Genomic DNA, 25,267 nt, shown 5'->3' with positions numbered 1-25,267 from the left:
GTCCCTCGGGCTCTGCGGCTGCGCATTACGTCCGGCTTTGCGGCCGCACTGCTTGACGGCAGCGGGGTCCGCCCCCCTGGCCGGCGTTGTCAGGGTAACGGCGAGTGCGTGGAGCCGAAGGAGGTAAGAGTCTTGGACTTAGGAGCGGGCGGCGTATCCCGGTGTTGGGCGCTGTGGCCCCAGCACGCGGGGCAGGGGCGAGGTTCTGTCAGTCCCAGGAGGAGACGTAGCCTTCTCTGGAAGCCCTCCTTGGCGACAGTGAAAAGGGCCTAGAGACTTTCTCCGGGTTGCACAGCCGGACGAGGAGCTCGGCTTCCTAGTTCTGCCGGAATTAACCCCTCTTCCCCTTCTCCGTGCATCTGTAGTCCTTCGTACTTCTCTTTCTTCCTTCTTTCTGGAAACATTGTCGCCATGTCCAGGGCTGGGGACGTCGAGGTCCATCCAACACCGCCTTGACGCGGGAAGACCTCAGCCGCTAGTGGGGTTGCTGGGGGGTGGAGGGCCCTCAAGGAAACCAGCAAGGGGATAAGTTCAGACAGTTACGGATTTGTTGAGCCCTTAACGCTTTTTGGCTTGTGTGCCATCATTTATTGCAGTTGCAGCCACCGTCTGGCTAACACTTCCCCGTGGTAGTAGGCCCAGTACTGGGCACCTTCACACAATTACCCTTTTAATCCTCACAACACCCTTCAAAGATTTATCGTTTGTTTGTCTTAGTCTCGGGTTCTAACTTGAAAGATCCCCCGAGGGAGGACTGTTTGCCTTGTCCCTTTTATCCCCGCCTCCCCTAACCCAGGACGTAAGCAGTTGGAGTTTCAAACATTTTTTAATTGGGAGAAGGTGAACTTGCAAGATGGTAGGTATTAACCAGGCTTGTTTGGCAAGGCTGACCCAGGGACCTGGAAAACTAAATGTAGCTTACCTTCCCCGCTCTTTGTTTTGCTTTGTTTTGTTTGGAATAAACAACTGAGCGCCTAAAAGGTGTTATCTGCTCAAGGGAAGAATAAAGAGCAAGCCCTGGTTTCCATAGAAAAGTAAATTACTTAATGATCACTGCTGTTGTCTGGAGTCAGGTGTGCCCAAGTTTGGGAAAGGAAAAGGAACCACCTCTTACAGGTGCATAACCCTCAGCCCCCCCGAGTCCTTTTCCTCATCTGTACAATGGGAATAGCAACGTCCTTACCTCAGGCTTATTGGGATTAAGTGTGTATGAATAGGCCATCCTCTCACCAGTGGTTGGCAACTTTGGTTACATGTTGAAATCATCTGGGTCCCACCCCAGAATTTCTGATGTAAATGCAGGTAAGGCCTGGACAGTAGGAGTTTTAAAATTTACCCAGGTGATTCTAAGGACAGCCAAGCTTGAGAGCCATTCTTATGAGCCACCCCTGGTTAATTTTCTTGATCTCTTTTCAGTTGTCATAACCTGCACTGGCTCTTAAGTCTAAACCAGCCTTCACATCCCAAACCCCCTGACAATGGATGTAGTCCTTCCTCGTTATATATCTCTGTGCTTCAGACATACAGGTCTTTTAGGCCTGTTTTCTTACCATGCCTTCTCTCCCTACCTTACTAACCTCTTACCTTCCCTCACCATGGGACTTTGGGCAAATGACCTGCCCTCTCTAAGCCTCCGTTTCCTTGTCTGTGAAATGAGGATAGTACCACCTGTGTAGCATACACCACAGTCAGTACCTACTTCGAATGCTGTACCTACCCATGATGGTTACCCTCTTCTAATCTTGCATTCCACATCTGGCATCATGCTGTTCTCCTATCATGGCACTAAAGAAATATTTCTTAAATGCCTGTGGCAGTTTTGGACAGTAGTGAATTCAGTCCTTTCTCCCCTGCTTTGCCTTCTAAGTTCAGCACAAGACAACTCTTCCACAAAACTATGAAACTAGAGATCATCTGGTTTGTTGTATTAAATCTTTTAGATACAGCTTTATTGAGAGATCATTCACATACCATAAAATTCACCCTTGTAAAATGTACAAGTGAGTGATTTTAGTATAGTCACAGAGTTATGCAACCATCACCATCACTGCAGTCTAATTTTAAACATTTTTATCACCCTGAAAATAAACGCCATACCTATTCAGTCACTCCCCATTTCTCCCTTCCCCCAGCACCTAGAAGTCACTAACCTATTTTGTGTCTCTATGGATTTGCCTATTTTGGACATTTCATATTAATGGTCTACAATATGTGGTCTTTTGTGACTGGCATCTTTCAATTAACATAATGCTTTTAAGATGCATGCACATTGTCGCATGTATCAGTACTTCATTTTTATTATTATTGCTGATAATCTATTAAATGGATATACCACATTTTGTTGATCCATTCATCTGTTGATGGAAATTTGGGTTGTTTCCTCTTTTCAGCTATTATGAATAATACTGCTGTAAACATTCATGTACATATTTTTGCACGAACATGTTTTCAGTTTTCTTGTATTTATACCTAGGAATGGAATTGCTGGATCATATGGTTACTCTGTGTTAACATCTGAATAACTTCCAGACTGTTTTCCAATCCTGTTCAAATTGAAGATGAAGAAACTGGGTTCAGAGAGCTTAAGTGGGTTGTGAAGGTCAAATGATAATAATGGCAACTTCCATATGTGGAAGGCCTCCTATGAGCCACGTTTTTTATGTGCTTTCTGTCACTTGGGCAGAAGTGACACTAGATCCCGGATTTTGAGGTTTTTGTGAAAAACAGTGTTTTGTGGCAGGAACCTCTATCAAACACTCTGTTGGAATACAGAGTTCTTGCCATCAAGTATTATAGCTCATTCTTTCTTGTTTTAGAGTAACAGCAGTCTGAAAGCAAAAACACTAAACAAACCAGGATTAAAATATACCTTTTCATTTTTGCTTGTTTGAGAGAATTTAATTGGAAGTTCTAGAAGTTAGCCCTTTTAAACATTTTCTCTTTAAAAATTCCAAAGGTAATATATACAAGTCAAATACCAACCAGAGGTTAAGTTATAAAAGTGAAAATCTCATAAAAGTCTGAATCATTCCTGTAAATCTCTAGAAAGATCCTCATTAGAGATTAACATCCTGCCTCAAAATAGCCAAAATAGCATTGTTTGAGTTTTAGAATAAATTGCGGTTTCTTCAGTTGAATACTAAATACAATAGTTGGCTTGGATTGAGGAATAAGGCAGCAAGTGAAAATCTAGTTAAAATGTTCTTGGAAGAAAAATACCTTAATTGCAGTATACATGGTTTTGTTGTGAATGCTGTACAGCAGTGTGTGTGTGTATAAAATGTGTACAGTCATGCTCAGTATGTGATTCCATTGAGGGATCTTAGAAATTAAATTATTCTAGCGTTTTGCTGCTGGCAATTCTATGAAGGTTCCAACTTGCTGACCCTTATTTTTCTTACTTATCTCTATAACTGATGTATCAGTTTCTCTAACTCTTCCTTTGTCTGTGTTTGTCTTTGTCCTCATTTAACTCCTCAACTTCTTTGAGAGGGTGGGTAAAGGTACCACGCATTGGACAAAACTTTTAATTTCTTTTGAATGGTCATGAACCCTTAAAACCACTGACCTTCCTTCCTCAGCTTTGGCCACCTTCATTGCTGTGTCAGGCCTGATTACATCCATCGCCAGTGGGATGCTGCTATTGAGTGCAGGAGGCACCTCAATAGTTAGTCCTACTTTTCTCCTTTTGAGGGCGTGGAGCCACATAGGCTAAAGGTGTGTGTGCTATGGCTCCACTGGGTCTCCAAGCACCAGGTTCTGCTCTCCGTTTAAATCGAGTCCAGACCCGGGAGTGAAGCAGGAGGAGATTCAAATCTCCTGTCTCATTCCAGGGCATCCGTCCGCTTGCACTGTTTGCATTTTTTCCCCTTGCGTATGGTTGAGTTTTTCCTAAGTTAAATGCATCAACTGTGGCTCTATGTCTTTATCGCACAATACACTCAACTTTACTTCCTTCCTCTAGCCATTATTGAATGGCAGCCTGTTGTGTGTTAGATGCTTGTTTTGTCTCCTCAGGCTGAGTGTAAAGCCTGGAAGGGAGAGGTACTGACTTCAGCTTCCTTGACTCTCTTGTAGTGCTGGGTGCACAGTAAGTAGTCCCACAGTTCTCTGTAACTCTGACGTGCAGCAGACCTGGGAGTGTCCAGTGCCCCTACTCCCTGGAGACTTTTATAAAATCTCCCAAACCTGAATCTGTTTCCTCATCTGTATAACGGTGTTGGTAGTACTAACCCCTTCATAATAGCTACAGCAAACACATGCATAGCACTCGGTGTGTACTAGGTCCTCTTCTAAGCAATTTATGGGTCTTAATTATAAGACAGAGTCTGTTTTTACCCTTATTTTGCACATGAGGAGACCAAAGCATGGAGAGATTAACTTTTGCCCACAGTCACACAGCTAGGAAGTGATGAAGCAGATTTCTATCTTGGCACGCTGGCTTTAGAGGGCCTACTCTTAGCCATCACCCATGGAGGTATACAATAGAGCCTTAAATGAGAACCGCTGCTATCGTTGTTATTATTTATCAATTTGCCTTAAATATTGAAAAATGATTGACATAATGTTTGGAATGTATTTTAAGGTCCTGTTTTTTGGGAAATGAAGTGCTCACTAGATTTCGTTCTTTGAGGACAAGGTCTTTTTTGGTTTTATCTTTATATCCCCAGCACCTCTGATTATTAGTTGCTGCTGATAGGTGCTCAGTAAATGCCTATTGACTGAGTAAAAGAGTGGGAGTAATCCTAACAGACAGAAATCCTATAGCCATCAGGAGACTGCATAGCAATGTGACTTGGGGCACGTCACTAGACCTCAGTCTTATCAGCGTAATTAGAAGTAATGCCACTGACTTCATGGGTGTCGTTATGAGAATTAATTGAGATATTCTAGGTGAATGAGATTTACACTGCTCTCAAAAATATTCTCATTACTCTGTCATTTAGTTCATTGCTTTGTAAATATTTTCCTACAGACTACAAAGTTTTCTGAGCCTAGGGATAAATGTATTTGGAGTTTTGATCAGTGTAGTTATTGATTGACTATGTTTCTTTCTCTTCATTATACTCTTCAAAGAACAGTTATGCTTGAGAAATGGCAGAAGCAGTTTTCCATGCCCCAAAGAGGAAAAGAAGAGTGTATGAGAATTATGAGTCCCCATTTCCGATCCCTTTTGGTCCAAACTGTGGTCCTAAGAAAGACTTCAAAATATTCCATGCTGAAATGATAAACAACAATGTAATTGTAAGGAACGCAGAAGATATTGAGCAGCTGTAGAGGAAAGTAAGTACAAGTGGCCATGGCATGCTACCTCCTGGCAGCCCTGAGCCAGCTATCGTTTCTTCTTCTAACCCCAGAAACAAGCCATAAGTGACACATACTCTTTCCTTGCTGCCTGGACACATGTAGGAACACTACAATTTGACTCAGGTGCTCCAAAGCCATATGTCATGAGGATAACACCCATCCTGAACCCACATTTCATTGATGAAGTAGGGTCAGTACATTGACTTTTCTTGTCTTTCAATGATAAAAACAATGTGTGTTCATTTTTTAAAAAGCACGCAGTTTACAGAAATTAAATTAATGGGTAAAAAGTAAAACTTCCCCACTTACTCCTGTTCCATCCCAGAGGACCACAGAGTGGCATATTGTTCTGGCTCATGGACAAATCAAATGGGGCTTCAGCATGTACTCTGGCTCCTTGTCTGCTCTCTCTCCTAGTTGGGGACCTCTCCTTAGATAAGAACAAGTTCTAGTTTTTGCTGCTTTCCATCTGTAATAGGTTTGGTTTGAGATTGGTAGCTTGCTTTCCTTCCCCCCACCCATGGCCAATTCACCACTGAGGGCATTTTTTAAATAGCTTTATTGAGGTATAATTTACAACCATAAAGTTCACCTATTGTAAGTGAACAATTCAGTGATTGTAGTAAATTCCTAGAGTTGTGCAACCACTGCCACAATCCTGTTTTAAAGCATTTCCATCAGCACAAAAAGTTCCCTCATGCCCATTGCACTTAATCCCAGCCCAAGGCACCCACCAGCCTACTTCCTGTCTCCATAAGGTGCCTTTTCTAGATATTTTATATAAAACATACAGGTTGTAGCCACCTTCCCAAAGTGGGATACACTGGGTGGCATTGACCCTGGTGAGATTGGGGTCTAGGCCAAGGGCATTTTCTCTCCACTTTTGCAGTATGTAACATTAAGCAAGAGGCCATTTATTCTGATTGTTAAGTCTAGGCGAAGGGTAAAGGGTGTTCATTTTATTACTCTCTCAAATTTCTGTGGGCTTAAATATTTTATAATTTTAAGAAATGGGGGGAAAAGTCTGTGTTGTTTTTGGAATCAGCTGGAAGAAAAGAAATACTTCCATTCTAGGTACAAAAGAATCCAAGAGCTTTTTGTACCTGGGAGACTTGGCTCTTGCTTTTAGGCACACTGTTCCTGACCCACATGTGAAGAAAAAACCTGCCTCTGCCTGCCCTGTTGCCTTCGACTTATCAGACCTAGACTGAAATCATTAGTTATGAGACAAACGAGGTGTACTAAACACTTACTAGTACTCTTGAAATAATCAAAGAGATAAAATGCTAAGATCCTCATTAGTGATCGTTAGGCAATCAGAGGAAAATGTAAAGCTGTAAAAAGTGAAATGAATCTCTTATTAACTCAAATAGTTAATTGCCCTCAGCCAAGAAATTGATAACTAAAGGTGAACTAACCTTATTTTTCTGTCTTCCCGGAAGGGTTATTTTGGCAAAGGTATCCTGTCTAGAAGCCGTCCAAACTTCACAATCTCAGATCCTAAGCTGGTTGCTAAATGGAAAGGTAAACTTGGGCATCTTTCAGTTCTTTGGGAAAGTTATTCTTTTCTTTTTGATCTTACACCTCAGAGTACATAGTAAAATTCTGTTATATAGAGGAGGAGTCAAAATATTAACTAGAATAATTCTAATCAAGGGGAAAGAGTTCTTGTAATTGGTAAAAATGTGTTTTGGCTAATTTCTGGAATTATCAAAAGTGTTATTCAGGCTTTTCTGTTGTTAAGCATTGCCTAGCGGAGTACTGTGCATGTGGAAAGTACTGGTAACTAAGTACCTGCTCACCTGTATGCAAAATGAGTTTTATTTCTAGAATTTACAACAATAGCCATGACATCGATGTATTTGTTAAAACATACTAGTGTGTATAGTTCTCACTTGCTGGCCCTCTCCTCTTTAGTTTATAAATCTTTTATCTTAGTGTATTTCTCTAAGGCCTTCTCGCGGTAATTACATAACCAATACCAGCAGGTTAAAACATAATTAAAAAGGATTTTCTAAAACATTTTATTGTAAGAAAAAATACAAATTAAAACTGTAATGAGATATCATTCCAGCAATCAGATTGGCAAAAATCCCAAAATTTGACCATTGGTAAGGACCTGAGAAATACCCTCTTGCATTGCTGGTGGGAGTACAAGTGATAACAACCATTACGGGGGAAGTTTAGCAATGTCTAGCAAAATTATATATACCTTTACCCCTGCCATCCTCCTCTCCTTCTAATCACTGGTAAACTTAATATGCTTTCTTCGTCTATGAATTTGCCCGTGCTAGATTTTTCATATAAATGAAATCATACATTATAAAGATTTTTGTGTCTTTCACTTAGGATAATTCTTTCAAGTTTCATCCATATCAGAATTTCATCCTGACTAATATTTCATTATATGGAGATGCCATGTTTTGTGTATACATTCATCCAAAGATGGATATTGGGTTGTTTCCCCCTTTTAACTGGTATGAATAATGCTGCTGTGAACACTCATATACAGGTTTTTGTGTGGACATACTATGTTTTCATTTCTCTTGAGTATATATACCTAGGAGTGGATTTGCTGGATCATATGATAGTTCTATTTTAATTTTTGAGGAGCTGCCAAAATGTTTTTCAAAACGCCTGCACTATTTTACATTCCCACCAGCATTGCACAGGGGTTCTAATTTCTCTACATCCTTACCCACATCGGTTATTTTCTGTTTTTGTTTTTGGTGATAGCCATCCTAATGAATGTGAAATGGTAAGTTTTTAATTTTATAAGTCCACTTTATCTATTTTTTCTTTTGTTGCATGTTGTTTTGGTATCATATTTAGGAAACCATTGCCAAATCTAAGTTCTAGCAGATTTTCCCTGTGTTTTCTTCTAAGAGTTTTAATAGTTTTAGCTCTTAAATTTAGGTCTTTGGTTCAACTTGAGTTAATTTTTGTATATGATATAAAGTAAGGGTCCAGCTTCATTGTTTTGCCTATGGATATGCAGGGCCCCAGTATACGCATTTACTTTTAACCCCGCAATTCCATTTCTAGGGATTTATCTTAAAGATACAGTGGCAAAAATATGAAAAGAAATACCACAAGGCTATTTACTGCAACATTATTTCTAATATTAAAAGGCTGGAACCAACTCAAATGTCCATAAGGAGGGGACCAGTTGAATAAACTATAGTGCATTTATATAATGGTACACTATGGAGCTGAGATAGGAACGAGGGATCCCTGGGGTGTATTATTATGTGAAGAAAGCAAGGTAAAGGAAAGCCTGCATAGTGTGCTACGGCTTATCTCAAGGGGGGGGGGGAATATAAACATATTTTTGAACTAAGGATAATTTTAATTATGGGAAAGGGTTGGAACACGATGCTGAGAGAGGTGAGATTTTATAGATTTGACTTTGGATCCTTGTAAATGTATTACGTGATTACAAAACAGTTAAATTTTAAAAAGCAGTTCTTAAAAATAAAAAATGGAACTTGTATACCAATTTGGTGGTAAAACTGTTCTAAGAGTTTTGTTAATAATAGTTTCAGCCATTAAATTTAGGTCTTTGATCCAATTTGAGTTAATTTTTTTATATGGTATAAAGTAAGGGTCCAGCTTCATTGTTTTGCCTATGAATATGCAGGGCCCCAGTATATGCATTTACTTTTAACCCTGCAATTCCACATCTAGGGATTTATCTTAAACATATAATGGCAAAAATATGAAAAGAAATACCACAAGGCTACTCATAGCCACAAAAGGGAATCAATTTTGAGTGACTTGAAAACATGGTAATTTGACTATTCAGTCCTAATGGGATAAATAGACTCTGTGCCAGTTATCTCTTTCCACAATGTTGTTTAACAAACCAGCCCAAATTTCAGTGGCTTTCAACAGCCACCAAATTCCTCACAAGTCCATAGGTTTGCTGGGTAGGTCTGCTGATCTTGACTGGATGTGCTCATCCCTCTGCTTAATTATGGATCAGCTGGCTGCTCTAATGGATCAAGTCCAGTAATGGGTCTAGCTGGACTCACTAGTAGCTGGTTATCTGTTGGTCAGCTGGTCTAGGATGGCCTCAGCTGCAAGTGGGGGCAGGAGGCACCATGTGTATCATCCTCCAGCAGGCGAGCCTAGGCATGTTCTCATGGTTATGGTGAAAGGTCAAGAGCAAGCCCCAATGTGCCAATGCTTTTCAGGCCTCTGATTGCACCATGTTTGCTAATATTCCATTGGCCCGGAGTCAAAGGATTTGGCAAATGGGAGACCTGAAGAATTGGGGCAATCAACTTGCCATCTAGAAAGAGCTACAAAATAATCTTGACATTGTTTTCAGCAATTATTTCCTGGGTGATAGTGTTGTTACCGTTATGCTGGGACAGTAAAGGAAATGAGTGATATGTTGGAGTGGTTGAGAGCAGCCAGGATTTTCCACACGAAACGTCTTGTACCGGGAAGCAAGGAAGCGGTCAAAAACTACTAGGCTGGTTTCAAAAGAGGCTTCCACTGGCCATGGAAACATTTGGGCATTGTTAAGAATAATGCTATAATTTATTTTAAAATCCATTCATAATAATACTCCAAAAATGTTTAAATCCTTTAGTTCTTACTGATACGTGCCAGGAGAAATTCATTATTCACCTATGGAGAATGCATCGTTTTGAAAGCCAGTAAATCTGCACTGGTTCTCAGGGTAACCAAATGGTGAGGGATTTCTCTTTATAGCAGAGTCCTGCTAATAAAGAAGGAATAACAGGATTAGAATATCACCATTTTACAACCTCTAATGAATTATTAGATCTGGGCATTGATCAACAATGGTGCTGATGACATAGAAAGAGCCAACAGAACATTTTGTGTCTTCTAATAGAAACATGCGACATCACCTTTGAAGTAGGCTTGCCAAAAAATTGAGCCTGAATCTGATCAAACCTCTAATTCCACCAACTCACAGAAGACACAGGACAGGGGAACTTGTTAAGCCAGTGCTGCTCAAAGTACTGGAGTGAAGCAAGATAAGACCTTTGCACCAGAATGGAAATGGATCCCATTCCATTTAGCTTCAGCTATTTAGCTATTTACCTACAGCCTCCTTCTCCATGAAAATCTGGCTGTGAAAACAAGGTGAGCAGAACTAAGCAGTGGGCTGAGTAAGATAGTTATTTAAAGGTTGGCACAAGCCCTTCATCTCTTCTTGAATCAGCAGGCCTGTGACCGCCTTTGAGTAGCGCTGTCTTAATAGCATCTGAAGGGATGCAATCTGAAGCCACACTGGGGGAAGTGGTACAAGAACAGAAGACCCATTTCGTCAACAAATGAATTCCAGAGAAAAAAGTCATGGCAGGGAAACCTATATATTAGAATCAACTTAAGATACATCAATCAATTGCAATGTATGGGCCGGATTTTGAGTCAGACTTTCCTTAAAAGAAAAAAGCTTTGAGACGATGCATAGATTTTGGATAATGCTAAGGAATTAGTATTAATTTTTAAGTGTGATAATGGTATTGTGGTTATGTTTTTCAAAAAGAGTGCTTATAGAAACACATACTGAACTATTTTGAGATGAAATGATATGACATAAAGGATGTGTTTCAAAATAATCTGGGGGTCGGGAGTGGGCAGAAAAACAGATGGAGCAAGATTGGCCATGGGTTAATTGTTAAAGCTGGTCGATGGGAGCATGGGGATTTATTATACTATTCTCTCTACTTTTGAATATTTAAAATTTTTTTGCTAGTAACTATTTTAAAAAGAGAGAAAAAAGGCAGAGCAAATAGCATAATGACCCTGTCTATGCCCATCACCCAGCTTTGGCAGGTACTAATGTTTGGCCAAAATAAAGAGGAAGTTTTCAAATTGTGTGGTTATCTTTCAAATAGTGTAATAATCTTAACAATTGAGAATTTTTTCCTGATCTATGTAGTAACTAAGTTTTAAATGATGATAGAAATTTGAAGGAAATGAATTAATGCCAAGGAAATCGAAATTAAGCTTGTAGACTGTCCTCTAGAAGTAAATCTCAAATGTCCACTTTAGGAGGTTCTGTAAAAACTGGCTTCAGCCGCATCTTTCACCCTCCCCTCTACCCACTCTCTTGTGGCACTGGCCACCTGGGGCTGCTTGCCATTCCATGAGCCTGCAGCGAGCATTTGTTGTGTCTCAGGCTTTGTGCACTGCTCTCCTCTTCCTATCCCTCCCCCCACCCCCACACCCGTCCACCCAGTGAACTCTTACTCATTCTTCACAGCCCAGCTCAGTTATTCCTCCTCCTTTGTGTTTTTGCCTAACCCTTCCAGGTAAAGTTAACCTGTCCCTTTATAGTACTGTTCTTGAACATATATCAGGTGGGGTTAGAATCAGTCATACTGCTCTCTCTCCCCAACTAGACTGTAAGCATCTCAGGAAAGGGGATTTGCCTTGTTCTGTATCTCTAGTGCTTGGCACATGGAAGGCTGTCAGTAAAACTTGCTAAATTGCTGTTTGTTGTTAAATTACCAGGGGAGGGAGGCCATGACACTGAGAAGACAAATTCCTAATGAGGTAGAAGTCTGTGAACTCACTTTCATAGGGTCTTAAAGCAGAACCTCATCTATTTCAAGCCTTTAATGCACTGGAGAAGAGGCTGAGTTTAGGAAAGGAGAAATGACTTGCCCAAAGGCAGAGTCAGGGAGGACCAGGACTAAAACCCACACCATTAGGTGACCCAATAAACATTTTCAGTGGAAAGAGTCTTCCAGCCAAATGCCCAGACCTAGAAGTAGAGATGGGAACTCCCAAATCCACACCTAAAACTAACACCGCTATGAAATGTACTTTAACAACCCTTTCTATAGGCACAGCTTTCGCTGAAGGTGCCTTAGGGAGCACGGGGAATGGGAATAAAGCACATAACTGTAGGGTCTCCGTATTCTCATCTGAAAGCTGAGGGCATGCGCATTCCGAGGTGGCAGAGAGGCTTCCTCTTGTTTTCACTTGCGCAGAGTGTTGAGATAAGGAGTCCACGCTCACACTGGAGCCCAGCAAAAGCACTGACTGGGCAGCTGTGCCCCCCAAGGGTGTGTGGGGGTGCAGGGAGTGCTGTTGCTGGTTGGACAGGATTAGTCAGCCTTCTAGGTGTGTAATTTTGTGAACCTTGAAATTCTCTTTGTCTTTTCTAGATTTTTCAGTGTTTTTTCCCCTTAAGGAAAATGTCTGAACTCATAGAACTTCTTTGTTGTTACAGATATGAAGACAGACATGCCTATCATCACGTCAAAGAGGTAAGTCATGGTGACCTTTGGCCCTGGTCAAAACTTGTGGTTTAAGTCAGATCTATTTTTAGGTAATCTTTTCTGATGTGGTAGTCTACTCACCCCCTTTTTTTGTAGTAGGTGTGTCCTTGAAAATTGTCTGAATTTAACGTGGATCAAATCATATTTGAAATGCACTAATTAAGTTTATTTTTAACAATAATCCTAAGCCAAATCCTTTGCCAGTTGAACTCCTTCCAAAACATGAACTACTAACACGTAATGTATAAGTCTTTAAGTGCTAAGGTGCTGAGATTTAGAACCGGCCTCCTGTGCTGTGTGGGCATAAATGGCTCTAACCTCTTTCCTTACTCTACACCTGTAGGGTCGGAGAAAGAGGCTTACACAGAAGCTCTTCCTCGTCCACTCATAGAGTCGTGACTCCTCCCTCTGGGTTCTTGTCTGCACTGTTCCCATTTCCCAGAACATTTCTCCCTGACCCCCAAGCGCTCACACTGCCTGGCTATTCCTGCACATCCCACGTAGAGCTTACTTACCACTCTTGGAGTTTCTCTTCACCACCTTCTCTCAGCTGTGCTGGGGTCATTCTTCCGGCCCCCTCGGGGTCTGCTTTGGTGCCCTCACTGTGCCGTTTGTCAGACCCCTAGATGTAGATTGTCAGTTCTTGGAGAACAGGGACTATGCCTTGTTCCTCTCTGCAGCCCTCACACTTAGTGCTCCCTTGGTAGGATTTTGTCGACTAAATATTCATCCATCGAAATCCTCATCATCCCTGGGGTGCTGCTTGAGTTGCAACTCTTCCTTCTAAAACTACTCAATCCCACAATGATTTTTCATCTCGCTTCTAGCACTACTGGCAGGATCTGATAGCTCCATTTTGGTTACATGCCCAATAACCTCATGGCCAGAGGCGGGCCCGGAGGTAGTGGCACCAGGGAGACGCCAATGGCTGCTTTGGCTAAAACCACAGGCTGAGGATAGGGGTCGGGTTCTAGTCTGTGAGAGGGGCCTGCTAAGAACCTGGCAGATCCCCTATCCCAGGAGGGGCTGCAGTATAGGCAGGTTGCTGCAACCAAAATTAAGACACAAATAGATCAGAAGCCCACCCCTCAGAACTGCATCCGGATCAGGCTGGCAATAAAGATGACATAACGTCAAGCCAGTTTTAATATGTGAGGTTCTGGAGGGGAGAGATTGGCACCTACCTGAAGGTTATCCCTTTGTAAGCTACACAATGTAACATTCCAAGAATTTTATTCATCTTTGTATTAGTTTCTTAGTGCTGCCATAACAAAATACTGCAAACTTGGTGGCTTAAAAGAACCGAAATTTATTCTCCCAGTTCTGGAGGCTAGAAATCCAAAGTCAAGGTGCAGTGGGGCTCTGCTCCCTCCAAAGGTGCTAGGGGAGGATGCCTCATCTTAGCTTCTGACGGTAGCCAGCGTCGTCATCACCACCATTATCGCCAGTGGGTACTGATTGCTCCAACAGTGCCAGTTACTTGTCTGTATAGCTGTATCTAAGTTCATCTTCTCAAGAAAGCTTTGAGGTAGGTGTAGCCATTTCCATCCCACATATGGGAACCTGCAGAGATCTTGCCCAAGATAACATGAGCTCAAACTAGGCAGTCCAGCTCCAAAGTCTGAGAGGAACTGACACATAATAAGAACGATAATAAAGTTTTACATGCTGCATTTCTTGAGTATGTTCCATGTGCTAGATACTATGCTAATAACATGTTTATGGATTGTCTTCATGATTCCTTGCATCATCCCTATGAGATAGGTCCTTTTATAACCTTCTCAGGTTCTGTTTCCTCACCAGTCTTTGACAGGTGGGGAAACAGAACCAGAGAAGGTTAAGTAGCTTGCTCAAGGCCAGTACTTGGACCTAACCAGATTGACTCAAAACCAAGTTGCTGTGAACTTCCGGTAATAAATGGGCATTAATCAATAAGATGGTAGAGAAGGGTGTTCTATGGAAATGGAAGAGGGTGTGTGTTCAGGATTTAGAAACATGAGAAGCTGAGGCATATTCACACGGTACCACTCAGTATTGTCGCTGCCCTAGAATGGGTCTGCTTTTCATCACTCTCATTACTGTTTCTAATCAGAGCTGCCACCTTTCTCTTCCGCCACGTTCCCCCTTATGTTTTCTGACTTTTACTTTTTACCTTTCTCTTCCTGCTGTTTCTCCAGCAGTATTTGGGGTTAATCACAGCAGGACTTGGCTTTTGAAGGCATTACCAGCCAATGAGAGGAGACCTGCTCTGTGACTCATGTGCCATATGTCATTTGTGTATCTGGCTGTTTTCATCACCGGGCCTGCTCAGAGGCTTTCTTCTACATACTTTTGCAGCCACAGTCTCATTTGAGATTTCATAAACGAACACCTGAGGTCATTATATAACACAGGAATGAAGGCATGATTCTGGCATTTGGCTGTGGAGCAAAAGACATAGAGATGCTCAGTGACTTAGCTGAGAATCACAGAGAGCCACCTCCAGAACCCACATGTGGTACAGCGCTTGTCCCCACATGGGTGCCCCTGCTCTCAAAGAACAGTTATGCTTGAGAAATGGCAGAAGCAGTTTTCCATGCCCCAAAGAGGAAAAGAAGAGTGTATGAGAATTATGAGTCCCCATTTCCGATCCCTTTTGGTCCAAACTGTGGTCCTAAGAAAGACTTCAAAATATTCCATGCTGAAATGATAAACAACAATGTAATTGTAAGGAACGCAGAAGATATTGAGCAGCTGTACGGGAAAGTAAGTACAAGTGGCCATGGCATGCTACCTCCTGGCAGCCCTGAGCCAGCTATCGTTTCTTCTTCTAACCCCAGAAACAAGCCATAAGTGACACATACTCTTTCCTTGCTGCCTGGACACATGTAGGAACACTACAATTTGACTCAGGTGCTCCAAAGCCATATATCATGAGGATAACACCCATCCTGAACCCACATTTCATTGATGAAGTAGGGTCAGTACATTGACTTCTCTTGTCTTTCAATGATAAAAACAATGTGTGTTCATTTTTTAAAAAGCAAGCAATTTACAGAAATTAAATTAATGGGTAAAAAGTAAAACTTCCCCACTTACTCTTGTTCCATCCCAGAGGACCACAGAGTGACATATTGTTCTGGCTCATGGACAAATCAAATGGGGCTTCAGCATGTACTCTGGCTCCTTATCTGCTCTCTCTCCTAGTTGGGGACCTCTCCTTAGATAAGAACAAGTTCTAGTTTTTGCTGCTTTCCATCTGTAATGGGTTTGGTTTGAGATTGGTAGCTTGCTTTCCTTCCCCCCACCCATAGCCAATTCACCACTGAGGGCATTTTTTAAACAGCTTTATTGAGGTATAATTTACAACCATAAAGTTCACCTATTGTAAGTGAACAATTCAGTGATTGTAGTAAATTCCTAGAGTTGTGCAACCACTGCCACAATCCTGTTTTAAAGCATTTCCATCAGCACAAAAAGTTCCCTCATGCCCATTGCACTTAATCCCAGCCCAAGGCACCCACCAGCCTACTTCCTGTCTCCATAAGGTGCCTTTTCTAGATATTTTATATAAAACATACAGGTTGTAGCCACCTTCCCAAAGTGGGATACACTGGGTGGCATTGACCCTGGTGAGATTGGGGTCTAGGCCAAGGGCATTTTCTCTCAACTTTTGCAGTATGTAACATTAAGCAAGAGGCCATTTATTCTGATTGTTAAGAATAGGCGAAGGGTAAAGGGTGTTCATTTTATTACTCTCTCAAATTTCTGTGGGCTTAAATATTTTATAATTTTAAGAAATGGGGGGAAAAGTCTGTGTTGTTTTTGGAATCAGCTGGAAGAAGAGAAATACTTCCATTCTAGGTACAAAAGAATCCAAGAGCTTTTTGTACCTGGGAGACTTGGCTCTTGCTTTTAGGCACACTGTTCCTGACCCACATGTGAAGAAAAAACCCTGCCTCTGCCTGCCCTGTTGCCTTCAGCTTATCAGACCTAGACTGAAATCATTAGTTATGAGACAAACGAGGTGTACTAAACACTTACTAGTACTCTTGAAATAATCAAAGAGATAAAATGCTAAGATCCTCATTAGTGATCGTTAGGCAATCAGAGGAAAATGTAAAGCTGTAAAAAGTGAAATGAATCTCTTATTAACTCAAATAGTTAATTGCCCTCAGCTAAGAAATTGATAACTAAAGGTGAACTAACCTTATTTTTCTCTCTTCCCGGAAGGGTTATTTTGGCAAAGGTATCCTGTCTAGAAGCCGTCCAAACTTCACAATCTCAGATCCTAAGCTGGTTGCTAAATGGAAAGGTAAACTTGGGCATCTTTCAGTTCTTTGGGAAAGTTATTCTTTTCTTTTTGATCTTACACCTCAGAGTACATAGTAAAATTCTGTTATATAGAGGAGGAGTCAAAATATTAACTAGAATAATTCTAATCAAGGGGAAAGAGTTCTTGTAATTGGTAAAAATGTGTTTTGGCTAATTTCTGGAATTATCAAAAGTGTTATTCAGGCTTTTCTGTTGTTAAGCATTGCCTAGCGGAGTACTGTGCATGTGGAAAGTACTGGTAACTAAGTACCTGCTCACCTGTATGCAAAATGAGTTTTATTTCTAGAATTTACAACAATAGCCATGACATCGATGTATTTGTTAAAACATACTAGTGTGTATAGTTCTCACTTGCTGGCCCTCTCCTCTTTAGTTTATAAATCTTTTATCTTAGTGTATTTCTCTAAGGCCAGCAGGTCAAAACATAATTAAAAAGGATTTTCTAAAACATTTTATTGTAAGAAAAAATACAAATTAAAACTGTAATGAGATATCATTCCAGCAATCAGATTGGCAAAAATCCCAAAGTTTGACCATTGATAAGGACCTGAGAAATACCCTCTTGCATTGCTGGTGGGAGTACAAGTGATAACAACCATTACGGGGGAAGTTTAGCAATGTCTAGCAAAATTATATATACCTTTACCCCTGCCATCCTCCTCTCCTTCTAATCACTGGTAAACTTAATATGCTTTCTTCGTCTATGAATTTGCCCGTGCTAGATTTTTCATATAAATGAAATCATACATTATAAAGATTTTTGTGTCTTTCACTTAGGATAATTCTTTCAAGTTTCATCCATATCAGAATTTCATCCTGACTAATATTTCATTATATGGAGATGCCATGTTTTGTGTATACATTCATCCAAAGATGGATATTGGGTTGTTTCCCCCTTTTAACTGGTATGAATAATGCTGCTGTGAACACTCATATACAGGTTTTTGTGTGGACATACTATGTTTTCATTTCTCTTGAGTATATATACCTAGGAGTGGATTTGCTGGATCATATGGTCACTCTGTGTTAACATCTGAATAACTTCCAGACTGTTTTCCAATCCTGTTCAAATTGAAGATGAAGAAACTGGGTTCAGAGAGCTTAAGTGGGTTGTGAAGGTCAAATGATAATAATGGCAACTTCCATATGTGGAAGGCCTCCTATGAGCCACGTTTTTTATGTGCTTTCTGTCACTTGGGCAGAAGTGACACTAGATCCCGGATTTTGAGGTTTTTGTGAAAAACAGTGTTTTGTGGCAGGAACCCCTCTATCAAACACTCTGTTGGAATACAGAGTTCTTGCCATCAAGTATTATAGCTCATTCTTTCTTGTTTTAGAGTAACAGCAGTCTGAAAGCAAAAACACTAAACAAACCAGGATTAAAATATACCTTTTCATTTTTGCTTGTTTGAGAGAATTTAATTGGAAGTTCTAGAAGTTAGCAAGTCAAATACCAACCAGAGGTTAAGTTATAAAAGTGAAAATCTCATAAAAGTCTGAATCATTCCTGTAAATCTCTAGAAAGATCCTCATTAGAGATTAACATCCTGCCTCAAAATAGCCAAAATAGCATTGTTTGAGTTTTAGAATAAATTGCGGTTTCTTCAGTTGAATACTAAATGCAATAGTTGGCTTGGATTGAGGAATAAGGCAGCAAGTGAAAATCTAGTTAAAATGTTCTTGGAAGAAAAATACCTTAATTGCAGTATACGTGGTTTTGTTGTGAATGCTGTACAGCAATGTGTGTGTGTATAAGATGTGTACAGTCATGCTCAGTATGTGATTCCATTGAGGTATCTTAGAAATTAAATTATTCTAGCGTTTTGCTGCTGGCAATTCTATGAAGGTTCCAACTTGCTGACCCTTATTTTTCTTACTTATCTCTATAACTGATGTATCAGTTTCTCTAACTCTTCCTTGGTCTGTGTTTGTCTTTGTCCTCATTTAACTCCTCAACTTCTTTGAGAGGGTGGGTAAAGGTACCACACATTGGACAAAACTTTTAATTTCTTTTGAATGGTCATGAACCCTTAAAACCACTGACCTTCCTTCCTCAGCTTTGGCCACCTTCATTGCTGTGTCAGGCCTGATTACATCCATCGCCAGTGGGATGCTGCTATTGAGTGCAGGAGGCACCTCAATAGTTAGTCCTACTTTTCTCCTTTTGAGGGCGTGGAGCCACATAGGCTAAAGGTGTGTGTGCTATGGCTCCACTGGGTCTCCAAGCACCAGATTCTGCTCTCCGTTTAAATCGAGTCCAGACCCGGGAGTGAAGCAGGAGGAGATTCAAATCTCCTGTCTCATTCCAGGGCATCCGTCCGCTTGCACTGGTATGGTTGAGTTTTTCCTAAGTTAAATGCATCAACTGTGGCTCTATGTCTTTATCGCACAATACACTCAACTTTACTTCCTTCCTCTAGCCATTATTGAATGGCAGCCTGTTGTGTGTTAGATGCTTGTTTTGTCTCCTCAGGCTGAGTGTAAAGCCTGGAAGGGAGAGGTACTGACTTCAGCTTCCTTGACTCTCTTGTAGTGCTGGGTGCACAGTAAGTAGTCCCACAGTTCTCTGTAACTCTGACGTGCAGCAGACCTGGGAGTGTCCAGTGCCCCTACTCCCTGGAGACTTTTATAAAATCTCCCAAACCTGAGTCTGTTTCCTCATCTGTATAACGGTGTTGGTAGTACTAACCCCTTCATAATAGCTACAGCAAACACATGCATAGCACTCGGTGTGTACTAGGTCCTCTTCTAAGCAATTTATGGGTCTTAATTATAAGACAGAGTCTGTTTTTACCCTTATTTTGCACATGAGGAGACCAAAGCATGGAGAGATTAACTTTTGCCCACAGTCACACAGCTAGGAAGTGATGAAGCAGATTTCTATCTTGGCACGCTGGCTTTAGAGGGCCTACTCTTAGCCATCACCCATGGAGGTATACAATAGAGCCTTAAATGAGAACCGCTGCTATCGTTGTTATTATTTATCAATTTGCCTTAAATATTGAAAAATGATTGACATAATGTTTGGAATGTATTTTAAGGTCCTGTTTTTTGGGAAATGAAGTGCTCACTAGATTTCGTTCTTTGAGGACAAGGTCTTTTTTGGTTTTATCTTTATATCCCCAGCACCTCTGATTATTAGTTGCTGCTGATAGGTGCTCAGTAAATGCCTATTGACTGAGTAAAAGAGTGGGAGTAATCCTAACAGACAGAAATCCTATAGCCATCAGGAGACTGCATAGCAATGTGACTTGGGGCATGTCACTAGACCTCAGTCTTATCAGCGTAATTAGAAGTAATGCCACTGACTTCATGGGTGTCGTTATGAGAATTAATTGAGATATTCTAGGTGAATGAGATTTACACTGCTCTCAAAAATATTCTCATTACTCTGTCATTTAGTTCATTGCTTTATAAATATTTTCCTACAGACTACAAAGTTTTCTGAGCCTAGGGATAAATGTATTTGGAGTTTTGATCAGTGTAGTTATTGATTGACTATGTTTCTTTCTCTTCATTATACTCTCAAAGAACAGTTATATAAGGTGTACATTTCCATTCATTAAAATGTTATTTGCATTTTTTAATGTGATGCAGATTGAATCAAAATGTTTTTATTTTTCAAGTCTCCTTAAAAACCCCACAATCATATAGTAACAAATGTTTATTGAGCACTTACTATGTCCCGAGCACATTACACATCCTGTCTCCTTTAATCCTTGCCACAAATCCATGAGGGAGGTACAGTTGATCCCTGGTTCACAGAGGAAGAACTGAGCCTTAGAGCAGGGTCTGTAGCTAGTATGAGAACATGATGGAGTGAGGGCTTGTACTTACATCTACCTGGACCACTCTTTTGCAAAGACCAGAGCAGTGACCTGTGTGTGTTCTGTCTCTCTCAGTTCTAGACCTTCTTCTGCTCAAAGAAAGAACTGTTGAACCTTTAATTCAGTAATTCTTTTGCATACGAGTTGTAATCAAACAATGCGATGAATGTTTAAATTTTTAAAAATGTTTTATAGTAAAAAATACATTGCCATTAATCCCTCTCAAAATACTCCCCCTTGCTTCAAACACACTTCTGCCGTCATTCTTGCCACTTTCTGAAGCAGTTCTGGAAGTCCTCTTTCATGAGTATCTTTAGTGGCACTGTCTTGGCTGCCTCATTTTGACTTTAGGGAAGAGCCAGAAGTCACACGGTATCAGATCCAGTGAATAAGGTGGATGAGGACACACCGTAATGTTTTTATTTGACAGCAGTTGCCGTACCAGCAGCGATGTGTGACACAGAGCATTGTCATGATGGAGGATGATTTATAACACACTTTAAAACACACCTTTCAACCATAGCTCACACCTGGCTGACTACACCAAACAATTTGAAACTTGTCACACACTGTTACTAAGGTTCGATGTACCGCTTCCTGTATTGAAGATCCCTGCCTTTCTGTTGGATGGCACTCGGCACACTGTATTTGTTGATCATAGTGGAAAGGCTCCATGTCACACATCGCTTCTGATATACGGCAATTTCTGTCAAAGGTTTGCCTTCAAGTTTAAGAAACTAAGCATGTATTGTCTCATTAAAATATACTTTAAAAATTATTACGGAAAATGGGGCCATTTCTATTAGGATGCTTGGCTGTATGTATATAACCATAATAATTTCTTTCCATGTGCAGTGGAGACATTAGGAACTAGTGTGAACAATATTTATTGAAATTCTCGTTTTTGTTTTCCAATACTAAACAAAGGCCCTTTATATTGTGAATGGAATATATATCTGAAAACATGACATCTAAAATTGAAAATAATACAGAATAAATCCTGAAAAGGATGGCCATTTTCTCTTTATATTTACCTAAATCATTTGGTCCACCAGTTTTAAATTATAAAAATGTTCATACTTTGTTAAACTAGGATCAACTTTTTTTCAAATTAAGCAAGTTAAATGAAGCTCTGTAATAAAAACAAACACAAAGTAATACATGCATATTTCAGAATAGTTAGAATCTGTAGAAGCGTATAAAGACATTTATACTATTTACTATAGCCCACCATTGAGACAACCACTATAAACCAGTATTTTGGCATATTACCTTCCCATCTTCTTTACATGCTCTGTTGTCTTTTAAATATCAAAATTCAAGTGTTGTTACTAACAGTATTTCTGTTTTGCAGGTATCAGCGTAGTGTAGAGTGGGCCACAAAGCTCATGCGAAGACAGGGGCAGGATGAGAATACAGTGCATAGAATCCTCGAGGATTACACAAAACCACTTGAGCACCCTTGTGTAAAAAAGAACATAGAGATTCAGGTGCATGATGAACTGAACTCTGAAATGGTTTCCAAGATGGAAGGCACAGGGGATAGAGAGAATCTTTCTGTGATGAACGGGGACTCGGGGAAGTCAGAAGGTTTGGAGGATCCCAGCAAGCAGTCAGACCTCCTGCAGGACTCTGGGCAGGACCCACGAACTGCAAATGACCTGGATGAACATGGGGTAGAGGTCGCGGCACCTCTCCCCCAAGGGCATTGCAGCAAACAGGATGTTCTCCTCCCCCAGTGTGGTGCTCAGCCTGAGGACAGCAGTCGACAAGTGGGTCTCATCTGTGCCAGGGAGAGAGGGCCTGATGCTGAGTACGTTCTGGTGGAAGAAGCTATGTGTGATGTGAGCGAGAGGGAAGATGCCCCAAATGAGGAAGTAAGTACAGGAAAAGACGTCCCTTCCTCCAAAGCCCTCTCTTTCTAGCCTATAGGAGGTATGGCTAACCGGATGTCCCCTACTTGGAACTGGTAGCAGGCCCATATTACGCACCCAGGGTATGTGAGAGGTGGTCAGGACACCAACCTGCAGACACTGAGGGAACCAGCAGGCACTAGGCCCTGCCCTGGTGGCTCCATGGTTGTGAGGGCTATTTCAACTAGAACCTTAAAGTTTGTGAATAACTAACTTTTTAAAAAAATGTACAAATTAAAGCAGGTCCAATAACCCCTGCCTTGTTTGGGAGAAAAAGAAATGCAGTGGTGACTGCAAGAGTTTTGAGTATAGCCGTGGGGGCAGGCCTCAGGTGTGGAAGTCGGCCATCACAAGAGAAGTAATGGGAAGTAGATGAACAGCCACTTCATTAAGGGACGCTCTGTCAGAGTTGCCCTAGAATTATCTGTGATCGCTAAAAATGAGAATCAACCTAATGGTCAGTATGGGAAGCACCCACTTGATGAAATATTATCTAGCTTTGCAAATGAGGTGTATGAAGTCTCATTAAAAACGCAGACACACACTTGTGAGGTACAGTTGGGTAAAAAAAAGCCCATAAAATCAACCAACAAAATGATCACAACTATGGGGAAAAAATTCATGGGGGCAAAAAGAAAGGAAATAAATCAAAATGTTAATAATAGAAAAACTAAAACTGCTTTGTCCATATAAGTAATACAAAATTATTTTTTAACAGCATGAATCCAACAAATGTGAATCTGGGAAATTTATAAGAAAATTGTTCGTTTTAAAATGCAATCTCCTCTATATAACATGTAGCGCTTCCATTTGTTCTATATGTATTTTATTTCTCTTCAGTTGGCACAAAAAAAGAAACTAATATGCAGAAGAAATCCATATAGGATCTTTGAGTATTTGCAACTCAGCCTAGAAGAGGTATGTTTCCAGTATGATCTCTTTTCAGCTATTATGAATAATACTGCTGTAAACATTCATGTACATATTTTTGCACGAACATGTTTTCAGTTTTCTTGTATTTATACCTAGGAATGGAATTGCTGGATCATATGGTTACTCTGTGTTAACATCTGAATAACTTCCAGACTGTTTTCCAATCCTGTTCAAATTGAAGATGAAGAAACTGGGCTCAGAGAGCTTAAGTGGGTTGTGAAGGTCAAATGATAATAATGGCAACTTCCATATGTGGAAGGCCTCCTATGAGCCACGTTTTTTATGTGCTTTCTGTCACTTGGGCAGAAGTGACACTAGATCCCGGATTTTGAGGTTTTTGTGAAAAACAGTGTTTTGTGGCAGGAACCCCTCTATCAAACACTCTGTTGGAATACAGAGTTCTTGCCATCAAGTATTATAGCTCATTCTTTCTTGTTTTAGAGTAACAGCAGTCTGAAAGCAAAAACACTAAACAAACCAGGATTAAAATATACCTTTTCATTTTTGCTTGTTTGAGAGAATTTAATTGGAAGTTCTAGAAGTTAGCCCTTTTAAACATTTTCTCTTTAAAAATTCCAAAGGTAATATATACAAGTCAAATACCAACCAGAGGTTAAGTTATAAAAGTGAAAATCTCATAAAAGTCTGAATCATTCCTGTAAATCTCTAGAAAGATCCTCATTAGAGATTAACATCCTGCCTCAAAATAGCCAAAATAGCATTGTTTGAGTTTTAGAATAAATTGCGGTTTCTTCAGTTGAATACTAAATGCAATAGTTGGCTTGGATTGAGGAATAAGGCAGCAAGTGAAAATCTAGTTAAAATGTTCTTGGAAGAAAAATACCTTAATTGCAGTATACATGGTTTTGTTGTGAATGCTGTACAGCAGTGTGTGTGTGTATAAAATGTGTACAGTCATGCTCAGTATGTGATTCCATTGAGGGATCTTAGAAATTAAATTATTCTAGCGTTTTGCTGCTGGCAATTCTATGAAGGTTCCAACTTGCTGACCCTTATTTTTCTTACTTATCTCTATAACTGATGTATCAGTTTCTCTAACTCTTCCTTGGTCTGTGTTTGTCTTTGTCCTCATTTAACTCCTCAACTTCTTTGAGAGGGTGGGTAAAGGTACCACACATTGGACAAAACTTTTAATTTCTTTTGAATGGTCATGAACCCTTAAAACCACTGACCTTCCTTCCTCAGCTTTGGCCACCTTCATTGCTGTGTCAGGCCTGATTACATCCATCGCCAGTGGGATGCTGCTATTGAGTGCAGGAGGCACCTCAATAGTTAGTCCTACTTTTCTCCTTTTGAGGGCGTGGAGCCACATAGGCTAAAGGTGTGTGTGCTATGGCTCCACTGGGTCTCCAAGCACCAGATTCTGCTCTCCGTTTAAATCGAGTCCAGACCCGGGAGTGAAGCAGGAGGAGATTCAAATCTCCTGTCTCATTCCAGGGCATCCGTCCGCTTGCACTGTTTGCATTTTTTCCCCTTGCGTATGGTTGAGTTTTTCCTAAGTTAAATGCATCAACTGTGGCTCTATGTCTTTATCGCACAATACACTCAACTTTACTTCCTTCCTCTAGCCATTATTGAATGGCAGCCTGTTGTGTGTTAGATGCTTGTTTTGTCTCCTCAGGCTGAGTGTAAAGCCTGGAAGGGAGAGGTACTGACTTCAGCTTCCTTGACTCTCTTGTAG

The 25,267-nt window shown here is 40.6% G+C and overlaps 1 protein-coding gene across 1 annotated transcript; it reads left to right on the top strand.

Annotated features, from left to right (window-relative positions):
* Nucleotides 1-25,267, top strand: TSEN2 (tRNA splicing endonuclease subunit 2). The gene is made up of 7 exons (XM_074314088.1): nucleotides 1-123; nucleotides 5,082-5,283; nucleotides 6,750-6,831; nucleotides 12,530-12,566; nucleotides 22,074-22,596; nucleotides 23,473-23,598; nucleotides 25,208-25,267. Exons 4-7 carry the CDS (start codon nucleotides 12,532-12,534, stop codon nucleotides 25,265-25,267), a joined length of 744 nt encoding a protein of 247 aa, XP_074170189.1. The 5' UTR covers nucleotides 1-123; nucleotides 5,082-5,283; nucleotides 6,750-6,831; nucleotides 12,530-12,531.

This window comes from Rhinolophus sinicus, linkage group LG10, assembly GCF_036562045.2.
Source record: "Rhinolophus sinicus isolate RSC01 linkage group LG10, ASM3656204v1, whole genome shotgun sequence".
In the NCBI taxonomy this organism is placed as follows: Eukaryota; Metazoa; Chordata; class Mammalia; order Chiroptera; family Rhinolophidae; genus Rhinolophus; species Rhinolophus sinicus.
Note: the sequence above shows the minus strand (reverse complement) of the source record. Positions and strands in the feature narration are given on the sequence as shown.